At 49.3% G+C, this 24,286-nt stretch overlaps 1 protein-coding gene across 3 annotated transcripts in view; it reads left to right on the forward strand.

The window, feature by feature from the left end:
* The window catches only part of IGSF3 (immunoglobulin superfamily member 3), a 72,460-nt gene that overhangs the window by 28,228 nt on the left and 19,946 nt on the right, over positions 1 to 24,286 (forward strand). For 2 of the 3 annotated variants that reach the window (XM_015879543.2, XM_015879553.3), the window contains exons 3-6: positions 15,797 to 16,207; positions 17,451 to 17,840; positions 19,520 to 19,921; positions 22,446 to 22,850. In XM_015879543.2, coding sequence (XP_015735029.2) covers positions 15,797 to 16,207; positions 17,451 to 17,840; positions 19,520 to 19,921; positions 22,446 to 22,850 — 1,608 coding nt within the window. The remainder of the gene's footprint in view (positions 1 to 15,796; positions 16,208 to 17,450; positions 17,841 to 19,519; positions 19,922 to 22,445; positions 22,851 to 24,286) is intronic. The other variant, XM_015879561.2, reaches the window with a different exon arrangement.

Below are 24,286 nucleotides of genomic sequence, written 5' to 3' on the forward strand. Positions count from 1 at the left end.
TTGGACTGCTCTGCATTCCTGTCGATCTGCTGCCCAGAATGATGAGGGTAGCTGCTCCTGCAGCTGATTGTAGAATGGCTTGGGTTGGAAAGGACCTTAAAGATCATCTGGATCTGACCTTCCTGCCACTGACCGCAACCTTTTGGCTGTGACCATCAGATGAACTCTTTACCCACTGAAGAGTCCATGCTTCAAATCCATGTCTATTCAATTTAGAGATAAGGATGTGGTACAGGACCATGTCAGAGGCCTTGCACAAGTCCAGGGAGTCAGCATCCTTTGTCCACCCATACCATCATTCTATCATAGAAGGCCACCACATTGGTCAGGCACGGTGTGCCCACAGTGAAGCCATGCTGGTTGTGTCACATCACCTCCACATCTCACATGTGCCTTAACATCGCTTCCAGGAGGAAGCTCCATGATCTTCCCAGGATGCCAATGCTTTCCAGGCTGAGCAGCCCGCACTTCTATCCCAAACTCTGGCAGTTTCCCCACTGCCTCCTGCCCTATGGCTCAGGCCCATTGCAGGAGGGCTTCTCCTGCTGTGCCAGGAGGGGAGCTGAAACTGAGATGGGGGCAAAGAAAGCTGATGGGGGAGAAATGTTTCCATCTTGATTCTGTGGCTGCCCTGTCAGTTTAGCCCTATAACAGTTTTACAATCTTTATCTGATATAGGTTTAAGAGGATTTCCCTGGGCGCAGTGGGATTATTATAAGTCAGAGAGCAGTCTCCAGCTGATATTCCTTCAGCAAGTATTTATTTTAAGTGGGTTTAACTGTATTTAATTTTTTTTTCTTCTTTTTTTTTAATTTTTTTTTTTTTTTGCATGGGTTACAAGTAAATTGTTTACATTATTAGAAAAGTAGATCCTGGATAAAAATGAAGGAATGCATTACTGCTTTCCAGCCTGGGGGTGGTGGAAGGAAAGCAGCAGCTGGAGGTAGGGAAGAAAGAAGATAGCACAGCAGAGCTGGGGAAAATGTAAGGTTATTCCGTGCGGCACTGATTGGTAATGCTGCCAGACAGCTGTTTGCAAGTGGATGTAGTGAGGAGCAGAGCAGCGAGAACCGTGAGAGCACTGCTTTGGCCCTCGGGGGAGCGGCTGGCATCTCCCCCCTCCCACCCAGCCCCTGAGCCAGCCCCTGACCTCACAGCGTGGTTACACTAATGCCTTTCCCTAGTTCTGGATTTCTGTGCCGTCTCCACATGGGAAGAGCACCACCAGCAGCATCTTTAGCCCTGGTGGGATGGCAGCCTTTCAGTGTCAGCGCTCTGGCTCCCTGAGTCTTGTAGGCCTTTGTTCATGCTGTTTAAAATGTTAGTACAGGGCTCTGCAAAGAGGTGGTGGTGTAGGGATGACTGCCCTGGGGATGTCCTTCTGTCTCAGGCATGGTGTGAGCTCAGATCTTCTCAGACCTTGTTCTTCAGATTTTCCAGCCTCTTCTTTGAGAGCAAGGTGTTTGTGGAACCATTCCTTACCAAATGGGTGTTGTGATTATAACTTGTGATACCAGACTTCTTGCTGTGGGTGAGAAGGTGCAGAGTCCACCTGCTAATGTGTTCTATGGAATGGAAACTGAAAGCGGGTCCCAAAGCATCAGGTAACTGTGATTTAAAGGTTTAATTAAGAGGGTTAATGTGAGGCTGTCGTTAAATTAGAGGGTTAACATGAGACACTGGTGCCTCGTTATCCAGTATTGTGTCAGTGTACTGCAGATGACCACCAGCCCTTTGGCACTGCACTGTCACCTTCTGAGCTCCCTCAGGTGTACAAATGCCACCTGTCCATTTGTACACCTCCCTGCAGAATGGCAGGTGATGGCTGTGTGCTGGGATGAACCACCTGGCAGTGCTGCACTTGGACGCAGCAAAAAGGCTGGAGAGGAGGTGAGGTTGTCAGTCATCCAAAAAAGCCTCATTTGGCAGCTGAACTCACGCAAGTGTGTGAATGCATCCAGTGGATGTGGCACTGGCACAGGTCGCCCTGTGGGATCAGTGTCCCTGTGTAACCAGTGTATTTATGTACAAGGAGCTTCTATCTCCTTTTCCTGGGGTGCATGGTCAGTCAAGGCAGAGGTGGAGCTCTTGGTGAGGGTGAATGGAAGAGCTTCTGTACCATGCAGGTTTGGGGAAGCTGGTGATCATCAGAGTGCTGCACTGGGAGTTGAAATCTAGTAAAAAGCAGGTAGAAAAAGGGGTGGGAAGGCAAGAGGAGGAGGAGGGAGCATGGAAGTGGCAGGTGGGAAGAAGACCTTGTGTAGGTGGTAAAGAACAGTGGGATGTGTAGGAGTGTGGCATCCAGGAGGCGCTGGAGCAAGGGAGGGCTGTGTGTAAGGATGTGCAGCCAAAGGACCATGGCTCGGTGGGGTGGAGAGAACATGCTTACTCCCTCTTGCAAGGGGAGGAGGCCCACAAGAAATAAGGCACCACCACCTCCAGTTGGTCGCCTGCTGTGGGCCTTGTAGGGGTTCTTTGACACCCTTTTAATGTGCCCTTCAGCAATACCCTAGGCACTGTTTGAGGCTCCTGACCCTGGAATAGGAGAGTGGGATTTTACTGCTGCTTTCCACCAGTTCCATTGGGATGCAGTAATTACTGTTGCATTGCCTCCCACCTTTTCTTCTTCTCCCCTTGCAACTGGGAAGTAGGAGGCAGCACGGCACGCTTTGAGAAGCTCCTTTTGAAGTGACTTTATGAGTAACGGGCTGGCGAGCTGTAGGAAATGAGATGCTGGCACTCTTTGCTCTCAGATCATTTCCACTCCCTTATGTCTGCGGCCAGAGCAGCGTCTGCTGCCTGCCTATCCTCAGAGACCTGGGGCTCGTCAGATCTCATCAGCTTCAAGAGGCTCCTGCCAAGGGTCTGATGTCAATGGAGAGAAGAGGAGAGGAAGAATTGGGAGGCTATTGGTGTGGTGAGATAGGTAGCAGTGCCATGGCTTGGATGCACATCTGTGGGGTCCAGCAAGGCTAGAGCCTGGGTCCATCCTATCCCTTGTCATCTTTGGGATAATGTTGTTGGGACAGAAATGCTGGTCCTTGTGGTGACGTGCAGGACTGCTGTTGGGGTGTGTGCGTGGAGTAGTGGGACAGCCCTTCTGTGCTACCGGGAACCCAACCTGGTTAGGCTTATGAGACATGACAGCATCACAGCCCAAGGTGGTATCGCTGCAGGCAGCCGTACTCTGCAACAGCAGCACTAGCATTGGGGACATGTCACTTGAAGCCTGTCATGACACACATCTGGCCGTCGAAGAGGCAGGGTAAAAATGTGTCTCCCGGTCACCAGCCTGCTGGCAGCGTGCAAAAAGAGTCTCTTTGCCAGGGCAGCCTCTTATGTTGCTCATAGTGAGGTACTGTTGCATTGCTGGGCCAACAGAGTTGTTCATGCTGCTTGTTGTACAGGAGTCTGTTTGGCAGCAGTCAGTGCTTCTCGTGCCACTGCCCTCATCCCTGCTCACCATGTTGGGTGTTCTGGGGGGAGCAGCAGCAGCTTCTCCAGCAGATTTTGCCTTTGTTTCTTTTGGGTTAATCTTCTCAGCACCTGATTATTTGCCTCTCTGGGGAATGCACGCAGCTCTGCCTGTTGCATGTTTGGAATTCCCACCTCCCTGGCTTTAATCACCATCTGGGAACGGTGGCCGGTACCTGAGGCCCAGGGCTGAGTCCTGTGGGGTCCTGTTCCTTATGTCAGTGCCCAGGTGGGCAGCTCTTGGATATTAGGGGGAGGTGGTGAGTGGAGGCCAGCTTCCCCAGGTGGTTCCTAATGGTTCCCACAGGACAGGTGAGCATTGGCATTGCTGCTTTGCTATTGTTGCACTGCTATTGATATCCCTCAGCATCCCCCAGCCTGCTCTTGCTGTAAGCAGGATGTGGTGTGTGCTCCTGGCACCCCCTTCTCCCAGCCCTGTGGAAGCAAGTCTAGGCTACATACTCCCATTGCTGCTCATCTATCTGCCCTTTGGAGTGCTGAGTTTCCTGCCTTCCTCATTCCTCTTTTCGGCGTGCTTCTGTTGGTGTGTCATTAGCTGCAGCAAAGCATCACTCCCAGGAGTGCTCTCTGGCTGACATTAGTGGCAGACAGTGACTAAAACAAAGAGACAGCTTGGTGTGCACAGCGTGTTCGCTTTGTGCGTCTCGTGCTCCTTGTTGCTGGTGGGAGCTCAGGAGGGATCGCCGATGTGGAATAAACAGGAGAGCTTTGAACAAGTGACACCGTAATCCCTCCCTGCCCCCGCCCTTCCATCCCCCCTTTTTGCAGGCATTAGTTTGATTAAAATTGCATGAGCCTGCACGCGGGCGTGTTTTATTTCATTTATTTATTTCCTCCTGGCAGAAGACCGTTTTGAGGTCCCAGCAAGCAGCTCTGCCCTGTGGGAAAGCATCTGGGGAGCACTGGGAGCAGGATAAAGGGTTTGGGGGGTGCTTTACAGGATTTGTCCCATGCAGTGTTTGCAGCCTGCTGCTGTGGGGCTCGTTTTGCTGGCGGGACCTGCTTTTCCTGTGGGATGCTAAACAGCAGCCTGTGCTTCCCTGCAGAAGGAGGATGGGAGCTGCATCTCCTGGCGGGAGCCTGTGCTGTCTGTGTGGGGATGGAGGGGCTTCCCTACTTCCCCTAAAATAAAGAAACAGGGAAGTTATCAACACACTGAAAAAAAGACCCTAAGTACATCATCTTCGGTTTCCTTTTCCAGCCAGCTTTGAGCACCTTGGATGGCAAGGAGTGAAGTCATCGCTTCCATAGCAAGGATGTGCCCTGAAAGAGGCTGTGCTGAGTGAGGGTGCCTGGGTAGGGTGAGAGCACGGCTGCTCTGCCGTGCAGGGAGGGGAACTGTGTTCAATCCGGGAGAGGTTAGCATCACAAAGCAGCAGGTGAGAGGGAGGCATTGAATTTCAATCAAGCAGCTGTGGGGAATGAAATCTCCTTGCTTATAATTCAAGCTCCCAGCTCGGGCATCCCTCTCTTTTACCTTGGAGCAAATCTCCTGTAATGCATAGGAAACAGCTCAGCAACTGCAGTCCTGCCTGCCATTGAGGCAGAAGCTGGGGTTTATTAAAGACATGCAGAGCTCTATAAAAAAATATTTATGATCTTCTCGAACTTAATCATTACAACTCAAATATTTGAATAGATAGGGGCAAGCATTTGATGATCCCTTTCATATTTCTGCTTGGTTACGCTTGCTCCGTGTGTATTTGGATGCTTGGCCAGGGGCGAGAGGGAGATGAGGGATGAAAGGGACTTAACACAGAAGGGGACAGCAGGAACAGAGAGACTGGAGCGGAGAAAAAAGCAAATGAAACTACTGAGGGTGAAAATAATAATAACAATTAGGCTGGGGGGGACTGAGAGGAGGCAGAAGAATAAAACCGGGCCTTTGAAGAGAAAGGGGATAGACAGTGAAGCCTTTTATTAAAAATTAAATGGTTGAGTCTGAAGGTAAATGAGGAACCTGCAAAGAAGCAAGAAATAAATAAATAAAAGAAGAAGACAGGAAGGAGAGAAACACTTAAAAGGGAAATGAGAGGCTTTCGCAGGTGTGTGCTGTTGAGCATGTCAGCAGAAAAGCTCCATAATCACCTCTAATATGTGACAGGTACTGGAGGCTTTGTGAAAACAAACAAAGCCCGAATATTGCAATTATTTGCCCCATCCTTGGAGGTGCTCCAGACCAGGTTTGGATGGGGACCTGCGCAGCCTGAGCTGGTGGGGGGCAGCCCTGCCCACAGCTGGGGGCTGGGGCTGGGTAGGCTTTGAGGTCCTTTCCAACCCAAACCATTCTTTGATACTGTGATTGTCAGTCTCTCAGTCTCTTAAGTTCTTTATCTTCAAATTCTTTTCATACTGTTTTGTGTCGCTCTTGGAGGTTGAGTTGGCATTGGCAACATGGAAGCTGGCCTTTTTGTTACACCATATGATACAGTTCATTTTGGATTTGAGCTGTTTGTCCTTTTCAATCTCTTTAAGACCCCCTCTTCCGTGTGGACATCCTTCGATTTTCAAAGTAAACTGCATGGATTGAAGTATGCAGTAAAACTATTTTAACATGCAAGTATAAGAGGCTGCATTAGTTTAACTGAAATCACTTTGCATGGATTTTTCTGGCATAAACCAGTCGTTAATAGATCCAGGATGTCTGGGGATGATCGAGTAGTCAAATAAACTTGCAGTGAATTTTAAGGGAAAATGGCTTTCTGTCTGTTTTATGTTTTGGTGTGGGTTTTTTTTCTCAGTGACAGGTAGAGGAATGAACATCTTTCTTAAACAAGGGGTGTCTTTGTCTTTTTTTGATCACTTCCCTGCTTGTTTATGTTAGGTGAAGTAGGGTGCAGCAATGCTGTGTAATTCATTTCACTGTAGAGTGATGACATCTGGAAGCAGCAGCCTGGTGGAACTGTTTGGAGCTTCAGGTGTGAGCCCTTTTCCCATCTTTGCAAGTGTTCTACAGACATCATGTCTTCCTTAAAGATGTTTTCTCCCAGGTGTTTTGTTAATAGAGATAAGCCAAGACTTTAGAGCTCTCAGAGTCTGACAGGAGCTCCCTTCCCTCAGTGATTTCCCCACTCTTCCTTTTATTATTCCATGAGGTCTTCAAGTCACCCTTGAGTCTGCCGGGCACAGGAGACCTGAATACCTAATGCGTTCAAACAAGGCTTTTGGAAAAAGTACAGAATAATTAAGAAAAATAAATCTTTCTTGTCATTTTAATGTAGCAGAAAAGGGAACAGCCAAAAGCTCTTTTCTTCTTCCTTTCTGAAGGTTATGTTTACAGGAACTTAGGTACAATTTGAAATACGATAGCCTTTATAACTGTCCCACTTTATAGGTCTAGGTTTTGGGGAACAAGGCTCTGATAGGCGAGGTGGGAGTATGTATCCTAGCTGTGCCACAAACATCACTCCTGAATCTACCTTTGGTGGCTTCATTTTGTTTGAGTGGATTAATGGCTCCCCACTGGTGCTGATACCAGGGCTGAGTTTTGGTAAGAGTACTTGTACAAAAGGAAGAGAGAAAGATGTGAGTAGAGGGACTAGTAAAGCTTGATTTCCTGTGGTTTTTGTTTCGTGGTTGAGTTCCTGGGTATCTAATAAAGTGCTATCATTGCTTTTCCTTGATTGGGATATTCCCATGGTTGTCTTCAGGGTTACTTCTTTGGTGTTTGAGGTTTGAACAAACATTACGCTCTTTTCCTGAGAAACAGTTCTGTGTGGTGGGTACCTCCTCTGCTTCTTCAGCTGTTTCATGAAACCAGTGAGAATTTGTTCTGAGACCACTATCCGTCTCTCTGTGTTTGTTTCCAGTTCTGCTTGCTTGTGTTAGAAAAACAAGCTAACAAACAAACCCATTTGGATCAGGTAGTTAAGAGAAGTTGTCTCCCCAGGACACAGGTGATACAAGATCACGTATCTTATCAGGCTCATAGTATGTTCTTTATTTGCATACCTTTGCTTCTGGGCATGAGGAATCTTGAGCCTTCAGTCTTTATAGGTGCTTGTGAGACAAGCTGTTATCTTGGTCGGTGCTGAAGAGAACAAGCAGACGCTGTGCAAACTGAGCTTCAGGTGAGGAGCAGGCAGAGCTGGAGGCATTTCTGGATGGGAAACACTGGATGTTTCCATTGTGCTGTGCCTTTCCCAGCCCCTGAGCAGGCAGCCAGCAGAGCATCTGTGCTTTGCTGGGGCTGGTGTCTCAGCCTGCCTCCACTGAGGGCATGCACTTGAGCAGCAAAGCAAGCGGAAAGCTTTGTGCTGGTCATTTTGCCATTTACCTACAGGGTGGTGAACAGCAGCTGGGAAGCTGACAGCTTTCAGCGCCTTTTGCACTCCGATGCAGTAGCAAAATAGGCACTGATGGGTAAAAAACAAGCTGTCTGGAGACCTGGGGACAGCAGCGTGTCAGCCATGCTTGGCTCTTACTCAGAAGTTTCACCAGTAGAAGGCTGGAAGCGCTATAAATAAAATCCTGGATTCTGTAGGAGTCAGCGATATTGATCCTGTACTGGAGACATCGTAGAAACATCCTATTTACTAGTTTATTCTTGACTTATTTTCCTTGCTTTTTGATTGTTTGTTTGTTTGCTTGCTTTAATGCGCTACTTTGATACAGTATGTTCCTTCAGACTAATGACAGCAGCACCAAAAGCATCTTTATTTAATGGACAGTTTATTTCCTGAATACTTTAAAAGTGCCTCCTCGTTCAGCACTACAAAGTGTGTGGGATAGCCTGGAAGACCTGGAGCCTTGACCTCTAGAAGACCTACAAGTATAGTACAAGTCTCAGACCTACCAGGCTGTACTCAGGTTGGGAGGCAGGATTCAGGACCTTTGGTCTTTGTGAGATGTGTTACTGACAAGCCATAAAAACAGTTAGAATATGTCACTTGTGCAGCAGGAACTACTGAGTGAATCATTTCTGCCTGCCTGGCATTAGGGCAGCTGTCCTGGAGGCAGTGAGCAAAAGGATTTCTTTGCATACATTACCAGAGCAGTGCAGAACTTCATGGTGGAGAGGGGTCATCATTTCCATCAAATGGTCCTCGTTTGCATCTTTCCCACCACCTCAAGAAGCTCCATTGCCTTTTTCACCTCCTTCAGACATGGCACACTTGGTAGGCAAAGCGCTGTCCCCTTCTGTAGCTGCGGAGGGTGCTGCTCAAATCCTGTAGGCAATGCTCTGTAGGGAGAGCAACTTGGTGGTGGCCATCAGTTGGTGGGGTCACAAGCAGGGAGGTCAGCTGGAGTCTGAGAGAAAGGAAGGGCACTGGGTGTTTTGAGATGCCCAGACCAATGGGTTATAAAGATAAATACATTTATTAAAGCGTTTCAATATAAAGATGCTCAATAGAAACACGCACAGAAAACGTGTAGCTTTTATGGAGGGGTTGATTGCTATGCTGAAGCAGGAGAGCAGCTGTTAACAGAGTCCCCAGAGCACTACCAAGCACAGCACTTTGGCTTCTCTCTTCCTGTTCTTATCCCCTGTGTCCTAAATCACTGCCACCTGAGCTAGAAACAGCTTGGAGCACAAAGAGCTTAAAGAGAAGAGGTGGCTGTTGCCGTGTTTGTAAGAGGCAGGATGGTAGAAGTACAGTAGAAAGAAACTCATTAGGAAAATGGGATTTGCAGTCATGGGTATTATTTGGATTAATCTGTGCAACCTTTCTGTGATTGCACAAGTCTGTCGGCTATTTGGCTGAATTTGCTTGATTTAATTCTGTTTTGTGCTGTTTTCAGTGCAGGAAGTGAGCAGGTGTTGCTCATGGTTGGAGAACTTGGCCTCCATCCTGCAAGAGATGGACTGTGCCTTTCATTCATCACAGGGGTGCTAGCTTCAAAATAACAGCTCTGGGCTGCCAAGGCCTTGTTGGAAGAAGGTGGCTTGGAAATGTCCAGAAGGGCCAATGTTCTTCGTTCCAGCTCCAGAAATACCTCCAATTCATGCTGACTTTGTGGCTTGATAGACAGCTTACTGTCTGGTGAAGATGTGTGTTTATATATTATGTTATAAGCAATTTCCATGCTTTGAATGGGACTATTAGAGAAAAAAAAGAAATGCAATTGTAGTTTTTAATGGGATCTTTTTGTTCTTTGATTTCAGAGCTTTCAGTGTTCTGCTTAGAGAATTGTTTGAGTTAGAAGGGACCCTTAAAGGCCTTCTCTGCAGTGGACAGGGACATGTGCAGCTCTATCAGATGCTCAGAGCCCTATCCAGCCTGACCCTGTGTATGTCCAGGGATGGGGCCTTATCTGCCACCCTGAGTCTGTCTACAGTCTGCTTGGAAACAAACATGAAGATGTGATTCTGGTCTCTCCTTCCTTCTCTATGCAGCAGAAAGCCAGCACTTTTACTTTATCTTCCTTTGGGAACTAAAGACGTAGACAAGGGCTGAATAGAAATTAGGGCTGTAATGTAAATTAAAACCTATTTCTGTCCTTCCTTTGGTGCTTTGCTTGTGTGGACTGAAATGCTCTATTCTTGCATGATCAGTAGGAAGGAGGGTTTTGAACTGGATGGACAAATCAGGGCAGGAGATCCAGGGCCAGCTTTTTGGAGCCATGCACTGGTTGCCCACCTGTGTTGCTGACATGTACCTTCTGAACCCCTGACAGACAGACACTGGTCTCTGCACTGTCATTTCCAACATCTCTGCTCTTAGCTCTCAAGTATTGTTAAGTAAAACACATCAGCTTAACCCTGTGTGAAAGAGGTGTGTGCTCTGCCCTTACATTTGCAGTGGCTTAGGCTTGCATTAAGCTGCAGTGGCTTGCTGGTAGCTGCCAGGCACAGGATCAGGGAGAGCTAAACCCTGAGTGAGGTGAGTTCTGGAAGAAGGATTTGGGAGCTGAGTCACCTCGACTCACTGCAGGAGGTCCTTGATTCTGCTCCTGCAACACTGCAGCAATGGGGAAAGACTGCAAAAAAAGCGTGGAGGGGTTGGAGGTTTCCCTCCCTACTCTGTCTCTGCCACATGCTTGGGCTCTTTGGAAACTTCTGTGTTCTAAGCATCCCTGTACTCAAAGCTGGCTCTGACATTGCTCTGGCTTGTTTTTGCTTGATGTAGAAATGATGACTTTCCTTGCTGGGTGCCACCTCCCCCTTTCACACAGCACTTCTTTCTGGCTTCTCCGTTCTGTTTTCTTTTAGTGAAGTCACTTGAGCTTCACCTCAATTAGCCGTCCTAATAACCAGATGCTCCTCAGGGTGCTTTGGGACTGGGTGTAAGGGGGAGGCGAAGCAGTTGGCTGGTGGGAGCCTGCCCCTTGCTACTTTGGCTGAGAGCAAAGGGGCTGCAGGGCATGGCAGAACAGCAGCACTACTCCTGCATCAAGAGCAGACAAGGGAGAGGACACCAGCAACTTGAAGGAGCACTGGTCCCCACCAATTCACTTGAGGCTCAGCATGCTGCAGCTGAATGCTTCCCCAGGATGCATTGGTGCATCCTAACATGTGGCACATAGGTTGTACTGGCAGGGTATGGCTGCAGGAGGAGTGCGGGTAATGGGTAGCATGGGGCAGGGTGGGTGTGACTAAATGACCCCACAGCATCAAGGGATAAGTTCAGGCCCTGAGTCAGAAAGCTGAGCTCATTTGCAGTTCACACATCCTCCATCTGATTCTTTTCTCCCCTTTCTTCTACTTTCTTGTCTTCTGTGCCCTTTCCCGCTGTCTGTCTGAACTTGTCTGGCTGCTTTGAGAAAAGCATTTCTGTCGCTGTAATCACTCCAGCCAGTCATTAATGTACAAACAAGGCAACTATTGTAATCTGGGGATTTATTGCTGCTGCTGTGTAACAACTGCTGTGCCATCTCACTTACTTAACTCTTCAGTTTCCCATTTGCTTCTGCTTGTGGCCGGGTTGGTAGCAAGCTGCCCTTTTAGGGAGCTGTGGGTGTGCTGGTTTGTTGCTTTCCAGCTTTCCTTGCTGAATACTGCAGTGGTATAATTGCAGACAGTTGCAGTGTTTCACTATGGATTTCTTGGTTGTGGAGCAACTAAATGTGACTCCAGTTGGGCTTCTCATTCAAAGCTAATACACTGGGCTTGCAATCATGTTCTGACCGCTTTTCAATTTCACAAATGCTGCCTTCCCTGTCAGGATACTGAAGGGAATCCACCAACTTTAATAAGTACATGACTTCTTTTTAAAAGAGGTTTTAAAAATCAGTATTTTTTTCAGCTGCCTTTTATTTCAAAGCTGCCTTTACCTATCCCTGCTTTTCATACAAGGCAGTGCAGGTTGGGCTTTGCTGGAGAGAATTAATTTCCACCCCTAGCAGGCTGTTGACCCTTGTGAATTTCCCTCATGGCACCAGGAACCCATCACTACGTGCTGCTAGGTGAGGAGAAGGACAAGTTATGTGTGCAGACCACATTTCTCATGCTCCCCCTGCTCTCTGCTAGAGGTGACAGGGATTTCTAGGTGGGATTTGAGAATGAGGTGAACGGAAGGTATTGTTAGTGCACTCTCTGCTTGGTTTTGTCCACCTGCAGAGGTGACGTTTGGGGTTCTTCATTCTTTTTGCAGCATATAGCAGCATATTTTCTTCCCCTGTAGGCATTCCAGGTAGGAGGTGCCTGGTGTGCTGCAGCAGGTATGGATCGGTGGCTTGTGCAGCTAATTGCCTGGAGTGAGGGCTGGAGAGGATTACAGCACTAATCTAGGTATCTGTTCAGCCTTATCACCAGCCCTTCCTGCTGCCGCACACACGCACACGTATTTGGTTCCCATAAGGAATGGAAATCAGGGCATCTGCTGCTGCCTTGGGGTGGCTTTGGTGGTGGGCTCCTGTCCTTTCTGAAGTGTATTACCATAGAATCACGCAGTCACCTGAGGTGGAAGGAACTCTGAAAGGCCATCCAGTCCAACTCCCCTGCAGTGAACACAGGTACTTACAGCTCCATTGAGCGCTCAGAGCCCTGTCTAGCCTGACCTTGGGTGTCTCTGAGGCATCCACCACCTCTCTAGGCAGCCTGTTCCTGTGTCTCACCACCCTTCTTCTAAAAAACATCCTTCTTATATCCAGTCTGTCTCCCCTGTTTCGATTTGAAACCATTTCCCCTTGTTCTTTCACCACAGACCCTGCTAAAGAGTCTGTCTTGTTCCTTCTTACAGCCCCCCATTAGATTCTGAAAGGCCATTCTCAGGTCTCCCTGGAGCCTTTTCCAAGCTGAGCAGTCCTGATCTGGTAGTGCTGGCACCATGCTTTGTCTTGAGCAGCTTGTCTTGCAAACACAACCGGAGGGATGGGAAGGGGGTTGGTGGCACTGAACTGGGATCCCTGTAGGGCAGCAAGATGTCACAGGGCAGATGGAGACATAACTCTTGCACTAATTCGTGTTAAAATCCAGAGCAGTATTTCTCAGCCAAAAGCAGCTCCCTAGGAGTAGGGAGTGCACATATTTGTTCTTCCTAAGTAGTTCACACTTGACACTTGGCAAGCTTAGCTCTATCCAGAAGGTTGGAACTGGGCAGTTGGGGACACAAAGTAGCACCATGCGGTGCCTCTGAAGTGTCTTGGAGGGTAAAAGCAAGAATGAAACCCAAGGGAAGAAGAGGCTGGTGGGGCTTTGCTTGGCTTTCAAGATAGCCCTGCTGTGCTGGCTGCCCTCTCTAAGTAGCTTTACTCCTGAGGAGCCTGCAGTATAAGGCTGCCATAGAAATGAGTGATTGTTACCAGCCGGAGCCTCTGGCTCCCAGCCTGTTGCTCCTCGTGCATCGCTTAACAAGGAAATGGCATCCCAGCCAGGTTCACTGCCTTGCCTGGGAGCACATGGGATGTTAGTAGCTCTCTGATTTGTGGCTGGCACAGAACATCTTTGCAGCCTACTCCCTGTGTGTGATTGAGGTTTGGATAGTCAAGAACAAACCAGAGCCTGCCTGGGGAAAGGGGAGAAGCCAGGGTTTTCTTTGTCCTTTTGAGGTTAAAGTTCAGGAACTGGGGCTGGTTTTGGAGCTTGGAGGAAAGTGAGTTGGAGAGTTTGAAGAGTGTAGGGTGGGGAGTCCAGACCAGGGAACTCCAGTCCGTGCTCCTGGAGACCGCAGGCCAGTTCTTTATCCTGAAGCAAACATCTTCATTCCCAATCTGCCTATACTTCTGCTTTCTTCATGGGTGCCCCTCACTTGTCCCTTATTGAGGTGTGTGTGTTTGAGTTGGATTTGTCTGCAGCTTGTGTGTGCAGCAGAGGGGTGCTCATGGGCATCCCTGGGAAGAGGGGTTTGGGGAGCACTGCTGGGCTCCTTCCTCCTCTCCCTCCTGGCAACAGGGCTCTGGGCCTGTCCCTGGCTGTGTCCCTGACACCCTCTAGTGGCAATATTGACATCTAATATTTCAGCAGCTCTTCAAACTTGGGGGTTGCAAACACCCCCTCTGCAGCGACTGGTGGCACGGGGCTAATAGGAGATGCTGTGTTTCTTACCCTGCTTACTTGCAATAGCAGTGAGGGGTGGGCCAAGGGCTAGGCTATGTGGGGCAGGAGAGTGGAGAGCAGAGAGACAGAGCTGCATGCTGGGTTTTCCTCCAGGAATGCATTTTGCAATAGTTATGTTGTGTAAGATGCTAATCCTCCCAGCAGGTTGTGACCTGGAAATATGGAATCCAGTAGGCACAACGATGCCTGCATCAGCCTGTAAACAGCTTATGGAGTTGGATGGCAAGCAAGGCACGGCTGTGGTCGTCCACTTTTCCCTTCCCACCATGGGAGCCCTAGACAGCCACTACCATGGGCTTTGCATGGGGAAAAAAGCTTCCTCTTGTTGATATTTGCAGGGCTTTCAAATCAAGGAAAGGAGAATGGGCAGAGCACTCCTTTGGGCAGAGCACTCCTTTCACCCATCCCTTTAGGGAGGGAGGTGTAGTAGGGAGCTCTGCCTGTAAAGCAGCCCAGTGGGAAAGTGAGTCCAGAGAGATGACGATGATAGGATTTAATTTATTTAAACAATCTAAGAAAAGTTATAAGAGTCCATAGCTGGAGGGCAAAGAGAAAGGAGCTGTGCTGCTCTGGAAATTATTCAGAGAGGTTTGAAATGAGAAATGGAAGTCTTCTGTGCAGGCACGGTGAACTGATGAGTTTGGCTGCCAACTGCCAGCCCTGCACTGCTGGGGCAGTAAATTCCTTGGCAAATGCGCACTTGGTCAAAGCAAATACACTGGCCTGGGCTGGGCAAGTAAAGATTTCCCTCTTGTTTACTCCATCTTGTGGCTTTTTTCTTCCCTCTCTTTGATTTTGCTGCCATAAATAACACCAGCGGTTGTCTTCATGGCAACTGATTGCTTTCTCTAGCAGTGCCTGAATGAAGCAGATGCAGCTTTTGGCAGCGTAACCAATTTTGTCAGATCTTCCAGTGTTGTCAATGAAACTGAGCTGAGATGTGTTAATGATATTCCCCTGGTGCGTGGTGGAACCGTGGGCCCTGACAGGTTCACTAGTGCTGCCTTGTCTGCAGACTTGAGGGGAAGGCTTGCATTGCTTCTTCTGTATGATGTTTCCTGAGACAGCAAGGATTAGAAATGCTTCCTTCTGAGAAAGCCTGTCTGCTGGTAACTTGTCCCCTTCTCTCCGGACCTCACTGCCTGCATCCATATCTGTGCAGGCGCAGCAAGGTGACACTGCTGGGATGGGATGTCTCCTGGCCTCAGCTTACACTGATGTGCCCACCTCTGAAGACATGACAGGGCTTTCTGTCCCATACCAACCATGTTCCTATTAGTGCTTTGTGCCCTGTCCTGCTGGTTGTGTGACCCACTGACCTCACAGCAGCAGCAGTTCTCCTTGTGCCCAGGCTCCTCTCAGGCTGGGCTCCTGGCATTTTCTCCCTTTTCTCCTATTAATCAAAGTGAAGCTTGGCTGGTGGTTTTGTTAGTCGGTGCCAGGCTGTGTCTCTGTCCCAGCAATTCAGTTGCTGCCCTCAGTGAAGCTAGTTTTCTCTGAATGCAGGATTCAGTTCCCTCTGAATGCAGAAACCCTTTTGCTTGGCCTGAGGGGGTCATTAAGATGTGAAAGGATATAAACTAAGGAGAGGGGAATTGCATCTCCTGACTTCTTTATGAGGGAAGATTAAAGGAGCTAAATACATTTAATTTGGCCAAACAATGACTAAGGGGAGAAGGGCAAATGGGGGCATTGGAGTGGCTAAAAGATGTGGGCAGGAGGGGGTTGGGAAGGATGGGCTTTGCTCATGATTAATTGCAAGCATAAAAAAAACCTCTCCTTTAATGCATCCAGGTTGTAGTCCTTTCCCTTGGGTCAGCGTTTCAGCATCCCTCACCCTAACTCTCTACTCCTTCACTGCAGTGATCCCCGACTCCCTACGAGTGACCGCAGTCCCACAGACACTGCACAGAGTGGAGCGTGACTCTCTGGAGCTGAAGTGTGAGGTGTCCAAGAGCACAGCCCAGCACAGCCACGTCTCCATCTCCTGGTACCGGCAGCGGGGCGGAGAGGCACCCGTGGAGATCATCTCCCTCAGCCGGGACTTTGTCCTGCGGGCCGGGGGCACCTACGCCCAACGACACGCCACAGGGGATGTGCGCTTGGACAAGGTGGGGGAAACCACTTCGAAGCTCACAATCTACAACCTCCATCCCTCAGACCAAGGCGAGTTTTACTGTGAAGCAGCTGAGTGGATCCAGGACCCAGACAAGTCTTGGTACGCCATGACCCGCAAGCGTTCTCAGGGCACCATTGTCAACGTGCAAGCCACCGGTCAGTGTCTCCTCCTTCTTTTTTTGCTTGGCTGGGTGGTGGGAAAGAGCAGAGGAGGTGGAAAGCAGCACCGTGTGTTGTTAGGTTCCCTTTCAGCTTGCTGTTACTGGTAAAACAAATGAGACTGCAGGGCTAGCTGCAGAGCTCCCCTTGGTCTGAGTCACACTTAGCAGTGGAGGTGGAGCAAGTCCTGCCAATCCGTGTGTGGTCTGGGACTTCACTGCCTCAGACTGTGGTTCACTGTTGAGTGTATGGTGGGATTTGTGGTCTCCTAAGATAAGCCCAGCAGCCACTTGGGTGCATTCATGGATGGCAGCTGCTCCTGGAGGGGGCTGCTGAGGTCTCTTACTGCTGGTAACCCAAGCAGGATCAGGGTAGGCCTGCTTCTCTCAGCACAGCTGAGACCTGGAGCAGTGGCATCTTCTACCACAGTCTCCCCTTTTCTCCTGCCACTCAAGCCATGTTTTAGAGCAAGGAGAGGGGTCTCTTTCTGCCTGGCCATCCTTGACAGGTCCTCTGCATGGCCTTTGGAGGTGACTGTGGCTACCCCAGCCCAGGCTCCCTCTTCTGCTACATGACCTTGCTTGAGAGGAGCTGGCAGGGTGAAGGGCAGAGAGGATGCCAACAAATAGCATCCAGGGAAGAATGAGGCAGCAAGGAGGCTTGATGGCAGACCCTGCTGCCTTATGCAGCCAATGATCTGGATTGAAACAGAAGCTGAAGCGTATACCTTGGGCTCTTGGTACTAGCACAGGCAATGAGAATTTTGGGAAGTGAGGAGATAGGAGCGACAGAGCAGAAAATAAAATGTTTCTGCATTCCCTGAGGTCAATTTGCAAGTCAAAATCCTTCCACAGCCAGCAGCACAGGTTCCTGCTGGGGATCTGAAAACCTGGATGAGTGGTTTTTCCTCTCCGATATCCCCCAAAGGCCCTGCCTTTTGGCCCTAGCTGAGCTGGTGAGCAGGGTGCAAGTAGAACCAGGCTCCACAGCACATCTCTCTGTGACACTGGATCCTGGCCTGACAGCAGAGCTGCTCCGAGGAGGAAGGGCTAGGAAAAAGGCGCTTTGGCTGAGGAGGCCTTGCTGCTTTTGGCTGCCTCTCGTAGCTGAAACAAGCCACTTGGCCTTTCATATTGTGGGTGCATGTGTCACAAGTAAGTTGCAGCCATTGAACAGGAGGTATGCTGGTTCCCTGGGTTGGCTTTGCCAAGCTGACTTGAGCTGCTCTGTCTTTCCCCAGATAAGGAGTTCAGCGTCAGGCTGGAGACAGAGAAGCGGATGTACATTGTGGGTGAGCCGGTGGAGTTTCGGTGCATCCTGGAGGCACAGAACATCCCTGACCGCTACTTCTCCATCTCCTGGGCCTTCAACAGCTCTCTCATTGCCAGTCTGGGGCCAAACGCTGTGCCGGTGCTTAACAACGAGTTTGCCCAGCGTGAGGCTCTGGGCCAGCTCAAGGTAGCCAAAGAAAGCGACAATGTTTTTGTACTGAAGATCTACCGCCTCCGCCTTGAGGACAGCGGCAAGTACAACTGCCGGGTAACTGAGCGGGAGAAGACTGTGACAGGGGACTTCATTGATAAGGAGAGCAAACGGCCAAAGAACATCCCCATCACCGTCCTGCCTCTCAGTAAGTAGGGAGCTCTCCATCCTCTCCCAGGATGCTGCCAAGGGCCCTGCTCTGCTGGACAACCAGCTAGGGAGGTCATGGTGTGTCCAGCCCAAACTAGGCTTCAGTGGGGGAAGGGGAAGAGTGAGAGTTTGCATGCTGTGGAGGCTTGAAATCCCTCTAGGTAAGGCATTTTTCTATGTGAGGGCACAGTAAAGCATGGAAGATGTGTGCTGCTCTGGTTCATAGGTGAAGAAACATGCTCTCCACCTCTTTAATCACCCCAGCCTGGCAGTTTTGACCATGAGCTGAAAGTGTGTGTGACTTGCCCCTTGTACCTCTCCCCTCGCATTGCCCTGCAGGGAGCCAGCTGCTCTGAAGCATTCAGCAGGTGTAGCAGCAGGCTTGTCCCTGCTCTATCCAAAGCGCAGCTGAGCTCCTGCAGACCGTTCAGTGGCTGTGGTTTGGCTGCTGTGCAGGGCACTGGGGTTTTGCCCTGCAATGGGAAAAACTAGGATTTGCCTCCTCCTCAAGCTCTGCTTTGCTCTTCAGCATGCTGCCCTGTCGTGGTTGCTGTGTATCCTGTGCTACCAGAAACTCGCCTGTGTGCCTTTTGTCTTTATCAGGCAAATGTGATGGATAAGAAAAGGTCAGCTGCCTTGATTTGTTCTCTCTAATGCAGTAGCCTTGGCATGGCAAAGTAGGCAAGTGTTACCCCAGTTACCCTGGCCAAGGGGTTGACCAAACAGACTGAAGGAGCCTGGGAGAAAATTTACTGCAGTGTTTATCTCTTCTCACTTAGGCTTATAGGGAAGTGCAGCCCTTTCCTCTAGCTTTTTTTCTCCTCACTTTTCCAAAATAAATTCTCATTATTTTCTCTCTTACCAATATTTGGTCTCATTTGGTTGGCACTGAAAATTACTCTGGTTAGAAATCTCACACTGGACAACTGTCCAACATACAGTGCTTACAGGCAAAGCCGCCTTTCAGGCAGGTATAATTGCTGAGATTTCTTAAAACACCGGCTCTAGGAACAAACGTGGTGATTTTTCAAGGGTGCTAAGTGTCCATAACTCCAGCAGAAGACAACAGGAGTAACCAGCACTCAGTATCTCTGAAAAACTAGCCATAAAGCCTCACATCTCTGGGAAGCTCAGGATATTAACAGTGTTTTTGATGTTGCTAAACATCAATAGCTACCTCTAGCATTGGTAGCAGTGCGAGCTTGCGACAGCTTCACCCAAAAAGGTGTTGCAGAAATGGACGTGGCAAGATGCTGATCAGATTGACACCAACTGAAAAGCCCAGGGAAGCCCAGTTGGAAGCTTTTTTTCTTTTTGCAGAGCTGGTTGCATGCCCTGCATGTTGTAGCAACACAAATTCCCTCAAGCTTTGCTGAGACCCCCCAGCCTGGACCTGCGACCAGAAAACGTGGCAATGTCTCCTGAGCCATAGGCAGAGATTTTCCCCAGCTTTGGCCAACACCTGCTATGAGTGTGCAAGTCACCAGGAGCAGCTCGCTGCCCACAAGCTGGTTTTGGATGTGGTCACGCTTGAGCTTAAGACGTGCCTGGACCCAAAAGCGTGGGCAGTTTCCTGCACCTGGTAGAATACCTCTCTGGCCGGCAGCGTCCTTCTTGCAGACTGAGGAGTGGCAAGTGTGTATCATCTCCCCTGTGTGTATGCGTTTCTCTCCTTAGAGACCAGCATCTCCTTGGAGATTATCAACAATGCCAGCAGTGTCTTGGAAGGGGAAAGCCTGCGCTTTGGCTGCAATGTGCGCTCAAATGTGGGACCCCAAAGCCGCCTCTCCATCGCCTGGCAGCTGGTGGACAAGCAGAACCGGCGAAGTGAAATTGTGCGCCTGGATCGAGACGGCACCCTGCAGCCTGGCCCCTTATACGCCGAGCGCAGTAGCTATGGCGGCATCCAGATGGAGCAGGTCCGGCCTGGCTCCTTCACCCTGGAGATCTTCAACAGTGTCAGGGCAGACGAGGGCCACTACGAGTGCCGGGTGGCTGAGTGGACGCGGACACTGGATGGGGAGTGGCAGATAGCTGGGGAGCGACATGCTGGCACCCCAGTGACCATCACTGCTCTTGGTGAGTACTCAAGGCGTGAGGGCGGAGGGGCTGTGCCCCCTAGGAGCCTGGCCCACCCCCATTGCCAGTGAAATGGAGGCACTGGCTGACCACCGGCAGCTTCTGGATAGATTGGTGCAAAACTTCTGCGTGTCCTATGGTGTTTGAAGGCAAAATCCGAGGGCTAGCTGTGGCAGGGGCACAGCGGGGGGTGGCTGAGGAAGGCAAATTGGTTGTTGTCCTTCCAAGGAAAGACTGGCCATAATGTTATTGGTGCTGACGCGGTGCCCTACATCCCACCGGCCTGGGAGCTGGGCTGTGGGAAATGAGGTGGTGGTGCTCCATCTATGGCACGTGCCGTCTTTGTGTGCCCTGGGCAAACCTCAGCTCAGCTCCCTAGATCAGGCGAAGGAAACAACAAGTGTCTGTTGGCCCATCAGAAGTCATGAACATCTCCATCAGCATCAGAAGCCCACAGAAGCCACGCATTGGGACCAGTCCTCACTGCCTCTGCTGGGAGGCCCTGAGCAGCTGGCCCAGAACTGCAATATTGCTTCAGGCCAAGCTAGATTAGAAGCTGTGGTTGTTGAGTCTGGTACTCTGCTCTGCCAAAGAGGTCATCAGTTTCAAATGCAAACGACATCAGTGTAAGGGAGGGGTAGGTAGGATGTCAGGGATTTTTTGCATAGTCTGTATTACTTGGGTCCTGCTCAGGCCTTGCTATATCAAGTCCTAGATCGATTCCCAAAGAGTTCTGCAGGAGACTGAAGAACTGATGGCTGTTTCTGCAAGGCCACTGATTTACAGAGTGCCAGAGCCATAAACAATTGGTGCATGCTGTTGAAAAGTCAAGATATAATTTTTTTTATTATTATTATTATTATTCTCTACAGTATTAATCTTAAGTTTTGGCACAATGTGTGAGAGACCAGACTTTAAAGTCATACCGTACTCTGATTAAAATCTTGCTTTTTTTCTCCTTTCCTCCCCTTTGCTTTTGACCTTCTTTCAGAGGCTGTTCTGTTTAGAGCTAGAAAGCATTGCTGTAAAGCATCCAAAAGCAGTTAAGGATGTTCCTTTGTGAAGAATTCGAGGCAGGTTCTCAGCTGGCTTTGGCAGTATCTTTGTCTTGGGGTCAGTGGCATCTGGCCTGCTGTACATCCATGTGTCAGCCATTCTCCTTATTCTGCAACTTGGGAAGGTTTATGGGGGTGAAACAATGTGTAGATGAAGTTGAGGTTTTAAAACAAACCACTTTTAGTTGTACCAGAATTTAAGCTGCTGGAAATTGCCCAGCAGTTCCAAGAGGTGGGGTTGGAAGGCAGTTATCTCTCTACTTCCACCCCTTGTCCCAGAGGAATTTCTGACTGTTGAGCATGTCCTGCCAAGTCCTAAGAAGGTCTTCATTCTATAACTAACAAAGCTGAAGTAGCTCAGTAAGATTTAGTGGTGAAAATACCAAATACTGTTTTGCTGCTGCTGAATCTGATATTTTTTCTTCAGATTAATGCTTTTGAAGTGTCTTGAGAAACTCAAATGGAAGGTGCTAAGGAAGAATAAGAGAGTTTTATTGCTACCAAAAAGTGCTAGTAAAAAAAAAGTGCAGTAGGTTTAGTGACACTCACATTTCAAGTTAAGATCTAATCACTTGCTAGTCTGCCAAGGTAAAAAACTCTTTAGCTGAACCAGCACAGATGATGCTTAAATCCATAAATCTAGATATTGTGTGGTTCTGAAGCAACAGCCAGAAGAGGGATGTGCTTTCAGTTGAGAACATCATGCCCTTGGATTTCAGAAGTTCTCAAGTGCCTAGCAAGAGATTTCAGTCCCCAGCTGATGGGAAGGAGAGGGCAAGCAAGGTGAGAGAGAAAGGGAATACCAAAGCCTGCCTGGAGGCCCAGCAGAGCCCTGCAGGAAGTGAAGGCTTATTGGAGAAGCTGCTGGCAGGGAACAAAGTCCCTGCTGTATCTACAGGCTGTGTGGAAGTGTCAGATCAGATAGTATTTTCTCTCTCCAGCTCGGAACAAATGAGCAATGGAAATTCTCTGACCAAAAATGTAAGCCAGTCGACTGGGAATATATTATCTTTGTTATTAATAGGCTTCTGGTTTGAAACTCCCCTTAACCAACAAAGTACTGGGAGTAGACAAGTGAAAATGTGTTGACTGGCTTGTGCAGTTGTACATGTGTGAGGATAACTATATCAACCGTAGAACTATAAAGCTGTGATCCAGAGCTGAATGAAAACATGCTGTATGAAGAAGTAACCAGCATTAGTTTCATTCAGATTGCTGCCATCCTGGGATTCCATAACCTCTGCCAGGTTATAACCTCTCCAAAATGTGGAAGAAAGCTGTTTCTTCCCACTTTCCCCCACCTTTCTCTCACCTGCAGTGACCAGCTGTGGACCTGGAGCAGGGAACAAGAGGGGAGGGTCCCTTGGCAAGAGATTGCTGTGAATCATGACATCTACAAGTGCTCACGCTTGTTCCTCATGTAACATCAAGCCTTGTGCTTCAAGGCCCCTTTCTCTCTCTTTTTGCAGAGGCTGGCTTTGCTGTCACAGCTATTTCCCGCACCCCCGGGGTAACCTACAACGAGTCCTTTGACCTTCAGTGCATCATCAAACCACACTACCCATCCTGGGTGCCGGTGTCAGTGACGTGGCGCTTCCAACCGGCAGGCAGCAGCGAGTTTCATGACCTGGTCACCTTCACACGTGATGGTGGGGTCCAGTGGGGTGACAGGTACCTGGGCTTCCGGACACGTACTGCTATTGAGAAGGCTGAGTCTAGCAACAATGTGCGCCTCAGCATCAGCCGGGCTAGTGACACAGAGGCCGGCAAGTACCAGTGTGTGGCTGAGCTCTGGAGGAAGAACTACAACAGCAGCTGGACTCGGCTGGCAGACAGGACCTCCAACCTGCTGGAGATCAGGGTCCTACGGCCAGGTAAGTGCTGAGAATACACAGAGCAGTGGCTGGGAGATATGTCATGGGATGGGTACATGCCAGTGCTGAGGATATCTGTCCGGAGGATGGACCCCTCTTGTGGCTGCAACTAACCCTTGGAAAAGACTTGGGTGGGACTCTTTGGTGGTGGATACATTGGAGTCTCTTTCTCTACCTTTGGGAACTGTTTTCTTTCTTTGCTCCTCGTGTGCCATTCTCAAGGCTTGCTTCTGGGAGGTGAGGTGTGTGAGGCTTAGTCAAGTGTGCTGGCTGTTCTTTTGAAAGGAAGGTGGCTTTCGGAATGCCTCCTCCATTCATCAGAGCTCATAGAGAAAAGAGGGACAGGATCAAAGAAGAGTGATGCTTCCACCAGAGCCTGTATGTGCACACCTATCACAGGGGGTGTGCTGCTGCTCTTAGTAACTGGCTGTATCTCTTGCGCCGTTGGTGGCATCTTCAAAAGCAGCTGGTGTTTAAAGAGCCTGACTTTGATCTCTGTTAGATATTGAGCCCTGTCCAGCTGGAAGTCACCGAGTCCTTGGGTGCCCACGGGCAGTGTGCACCATGTAGGCAACAAGGATCTGGCTTGGCAGAGGCAGTCAAAAAACATATGAGAAAACCTGTGCAGCCAGTAGCATTAGGAACCTTCTACAGGCTTTGCTGCTGACTTCTTGGTGGGTAGTGCCCCGTAATCTCCATGAGGGCTGCCAGGACTCGAGGTGAGGGTACTTGTGAAACCCTACTGAGCTGAATTATTTACTGCTGCCTCGGCCTTAGGGCTGGAGTTCCTGTTTGAAGTGAGGCTTTTAGCACCTTTGAGACTCTTGGCTTAGGTCTTTGTAATACTGTCAGTCCTGCCCTTGTGTTCCTGTGCAGAGGAATGCCTCCCTAGGGTTTGTCTTCTGTCTTGAGGGTTGTTTTTCTTCTCTCAATGGCTTTTTTTATACTCTTCCACCTTCCCCAACCCTCAGCATGTCTTTGCAAAAGTCAGGAGATGCTGCACACTCCCTCATGAGTTCTCTACCTTCTTTCTTCCTCCATCCTCCCCTCCCTCTTTCCTTGCCCTCATCTCCAGGTTAATATTCTCTATATGTCTTGATTATTCTGCCTTGTGAGACGTTTTTCTGCTCTCAAGGTCATGTTTCTGATGTTCGTCATTTTAGCTTATTTCCCTGTGAAACAGCAGCGACTGGAGATGGTCCCTGGAGTAATATGCTTCTTTATGGCATGTTTCTGTGCTTGTATATGTGTGAGACAGTGTGGAAGAGAGCATCTGTGTTACAGCTCAGTGTGACCAGGAGGATATTTAAACTACGCTCTGGCAGCCGGTTCCCTTTTACTGGTGTAGTAGCCATCAAGTGATTAACTGAACAAGTGACATAGGTCTCCATGGCTCTTAGCTCCTCTCTCTATCTCTTCTTCAAAAGGGGTCGTTT

Source organism: Coturnix japonica, chromosome 1 (assembly GCF_054131305.1).
Source record: "Coturnix japonica strain WE chromosome 1, WE-NBRP24, whole genome shotgun sequence".
Classification (NCBI taxonomy): domain Eukaryota; kingdom Metazoa; phylum Chordata; class Aves; order Galliformes; family Phasianidae; genus Coturnix; species Coturnix japonica.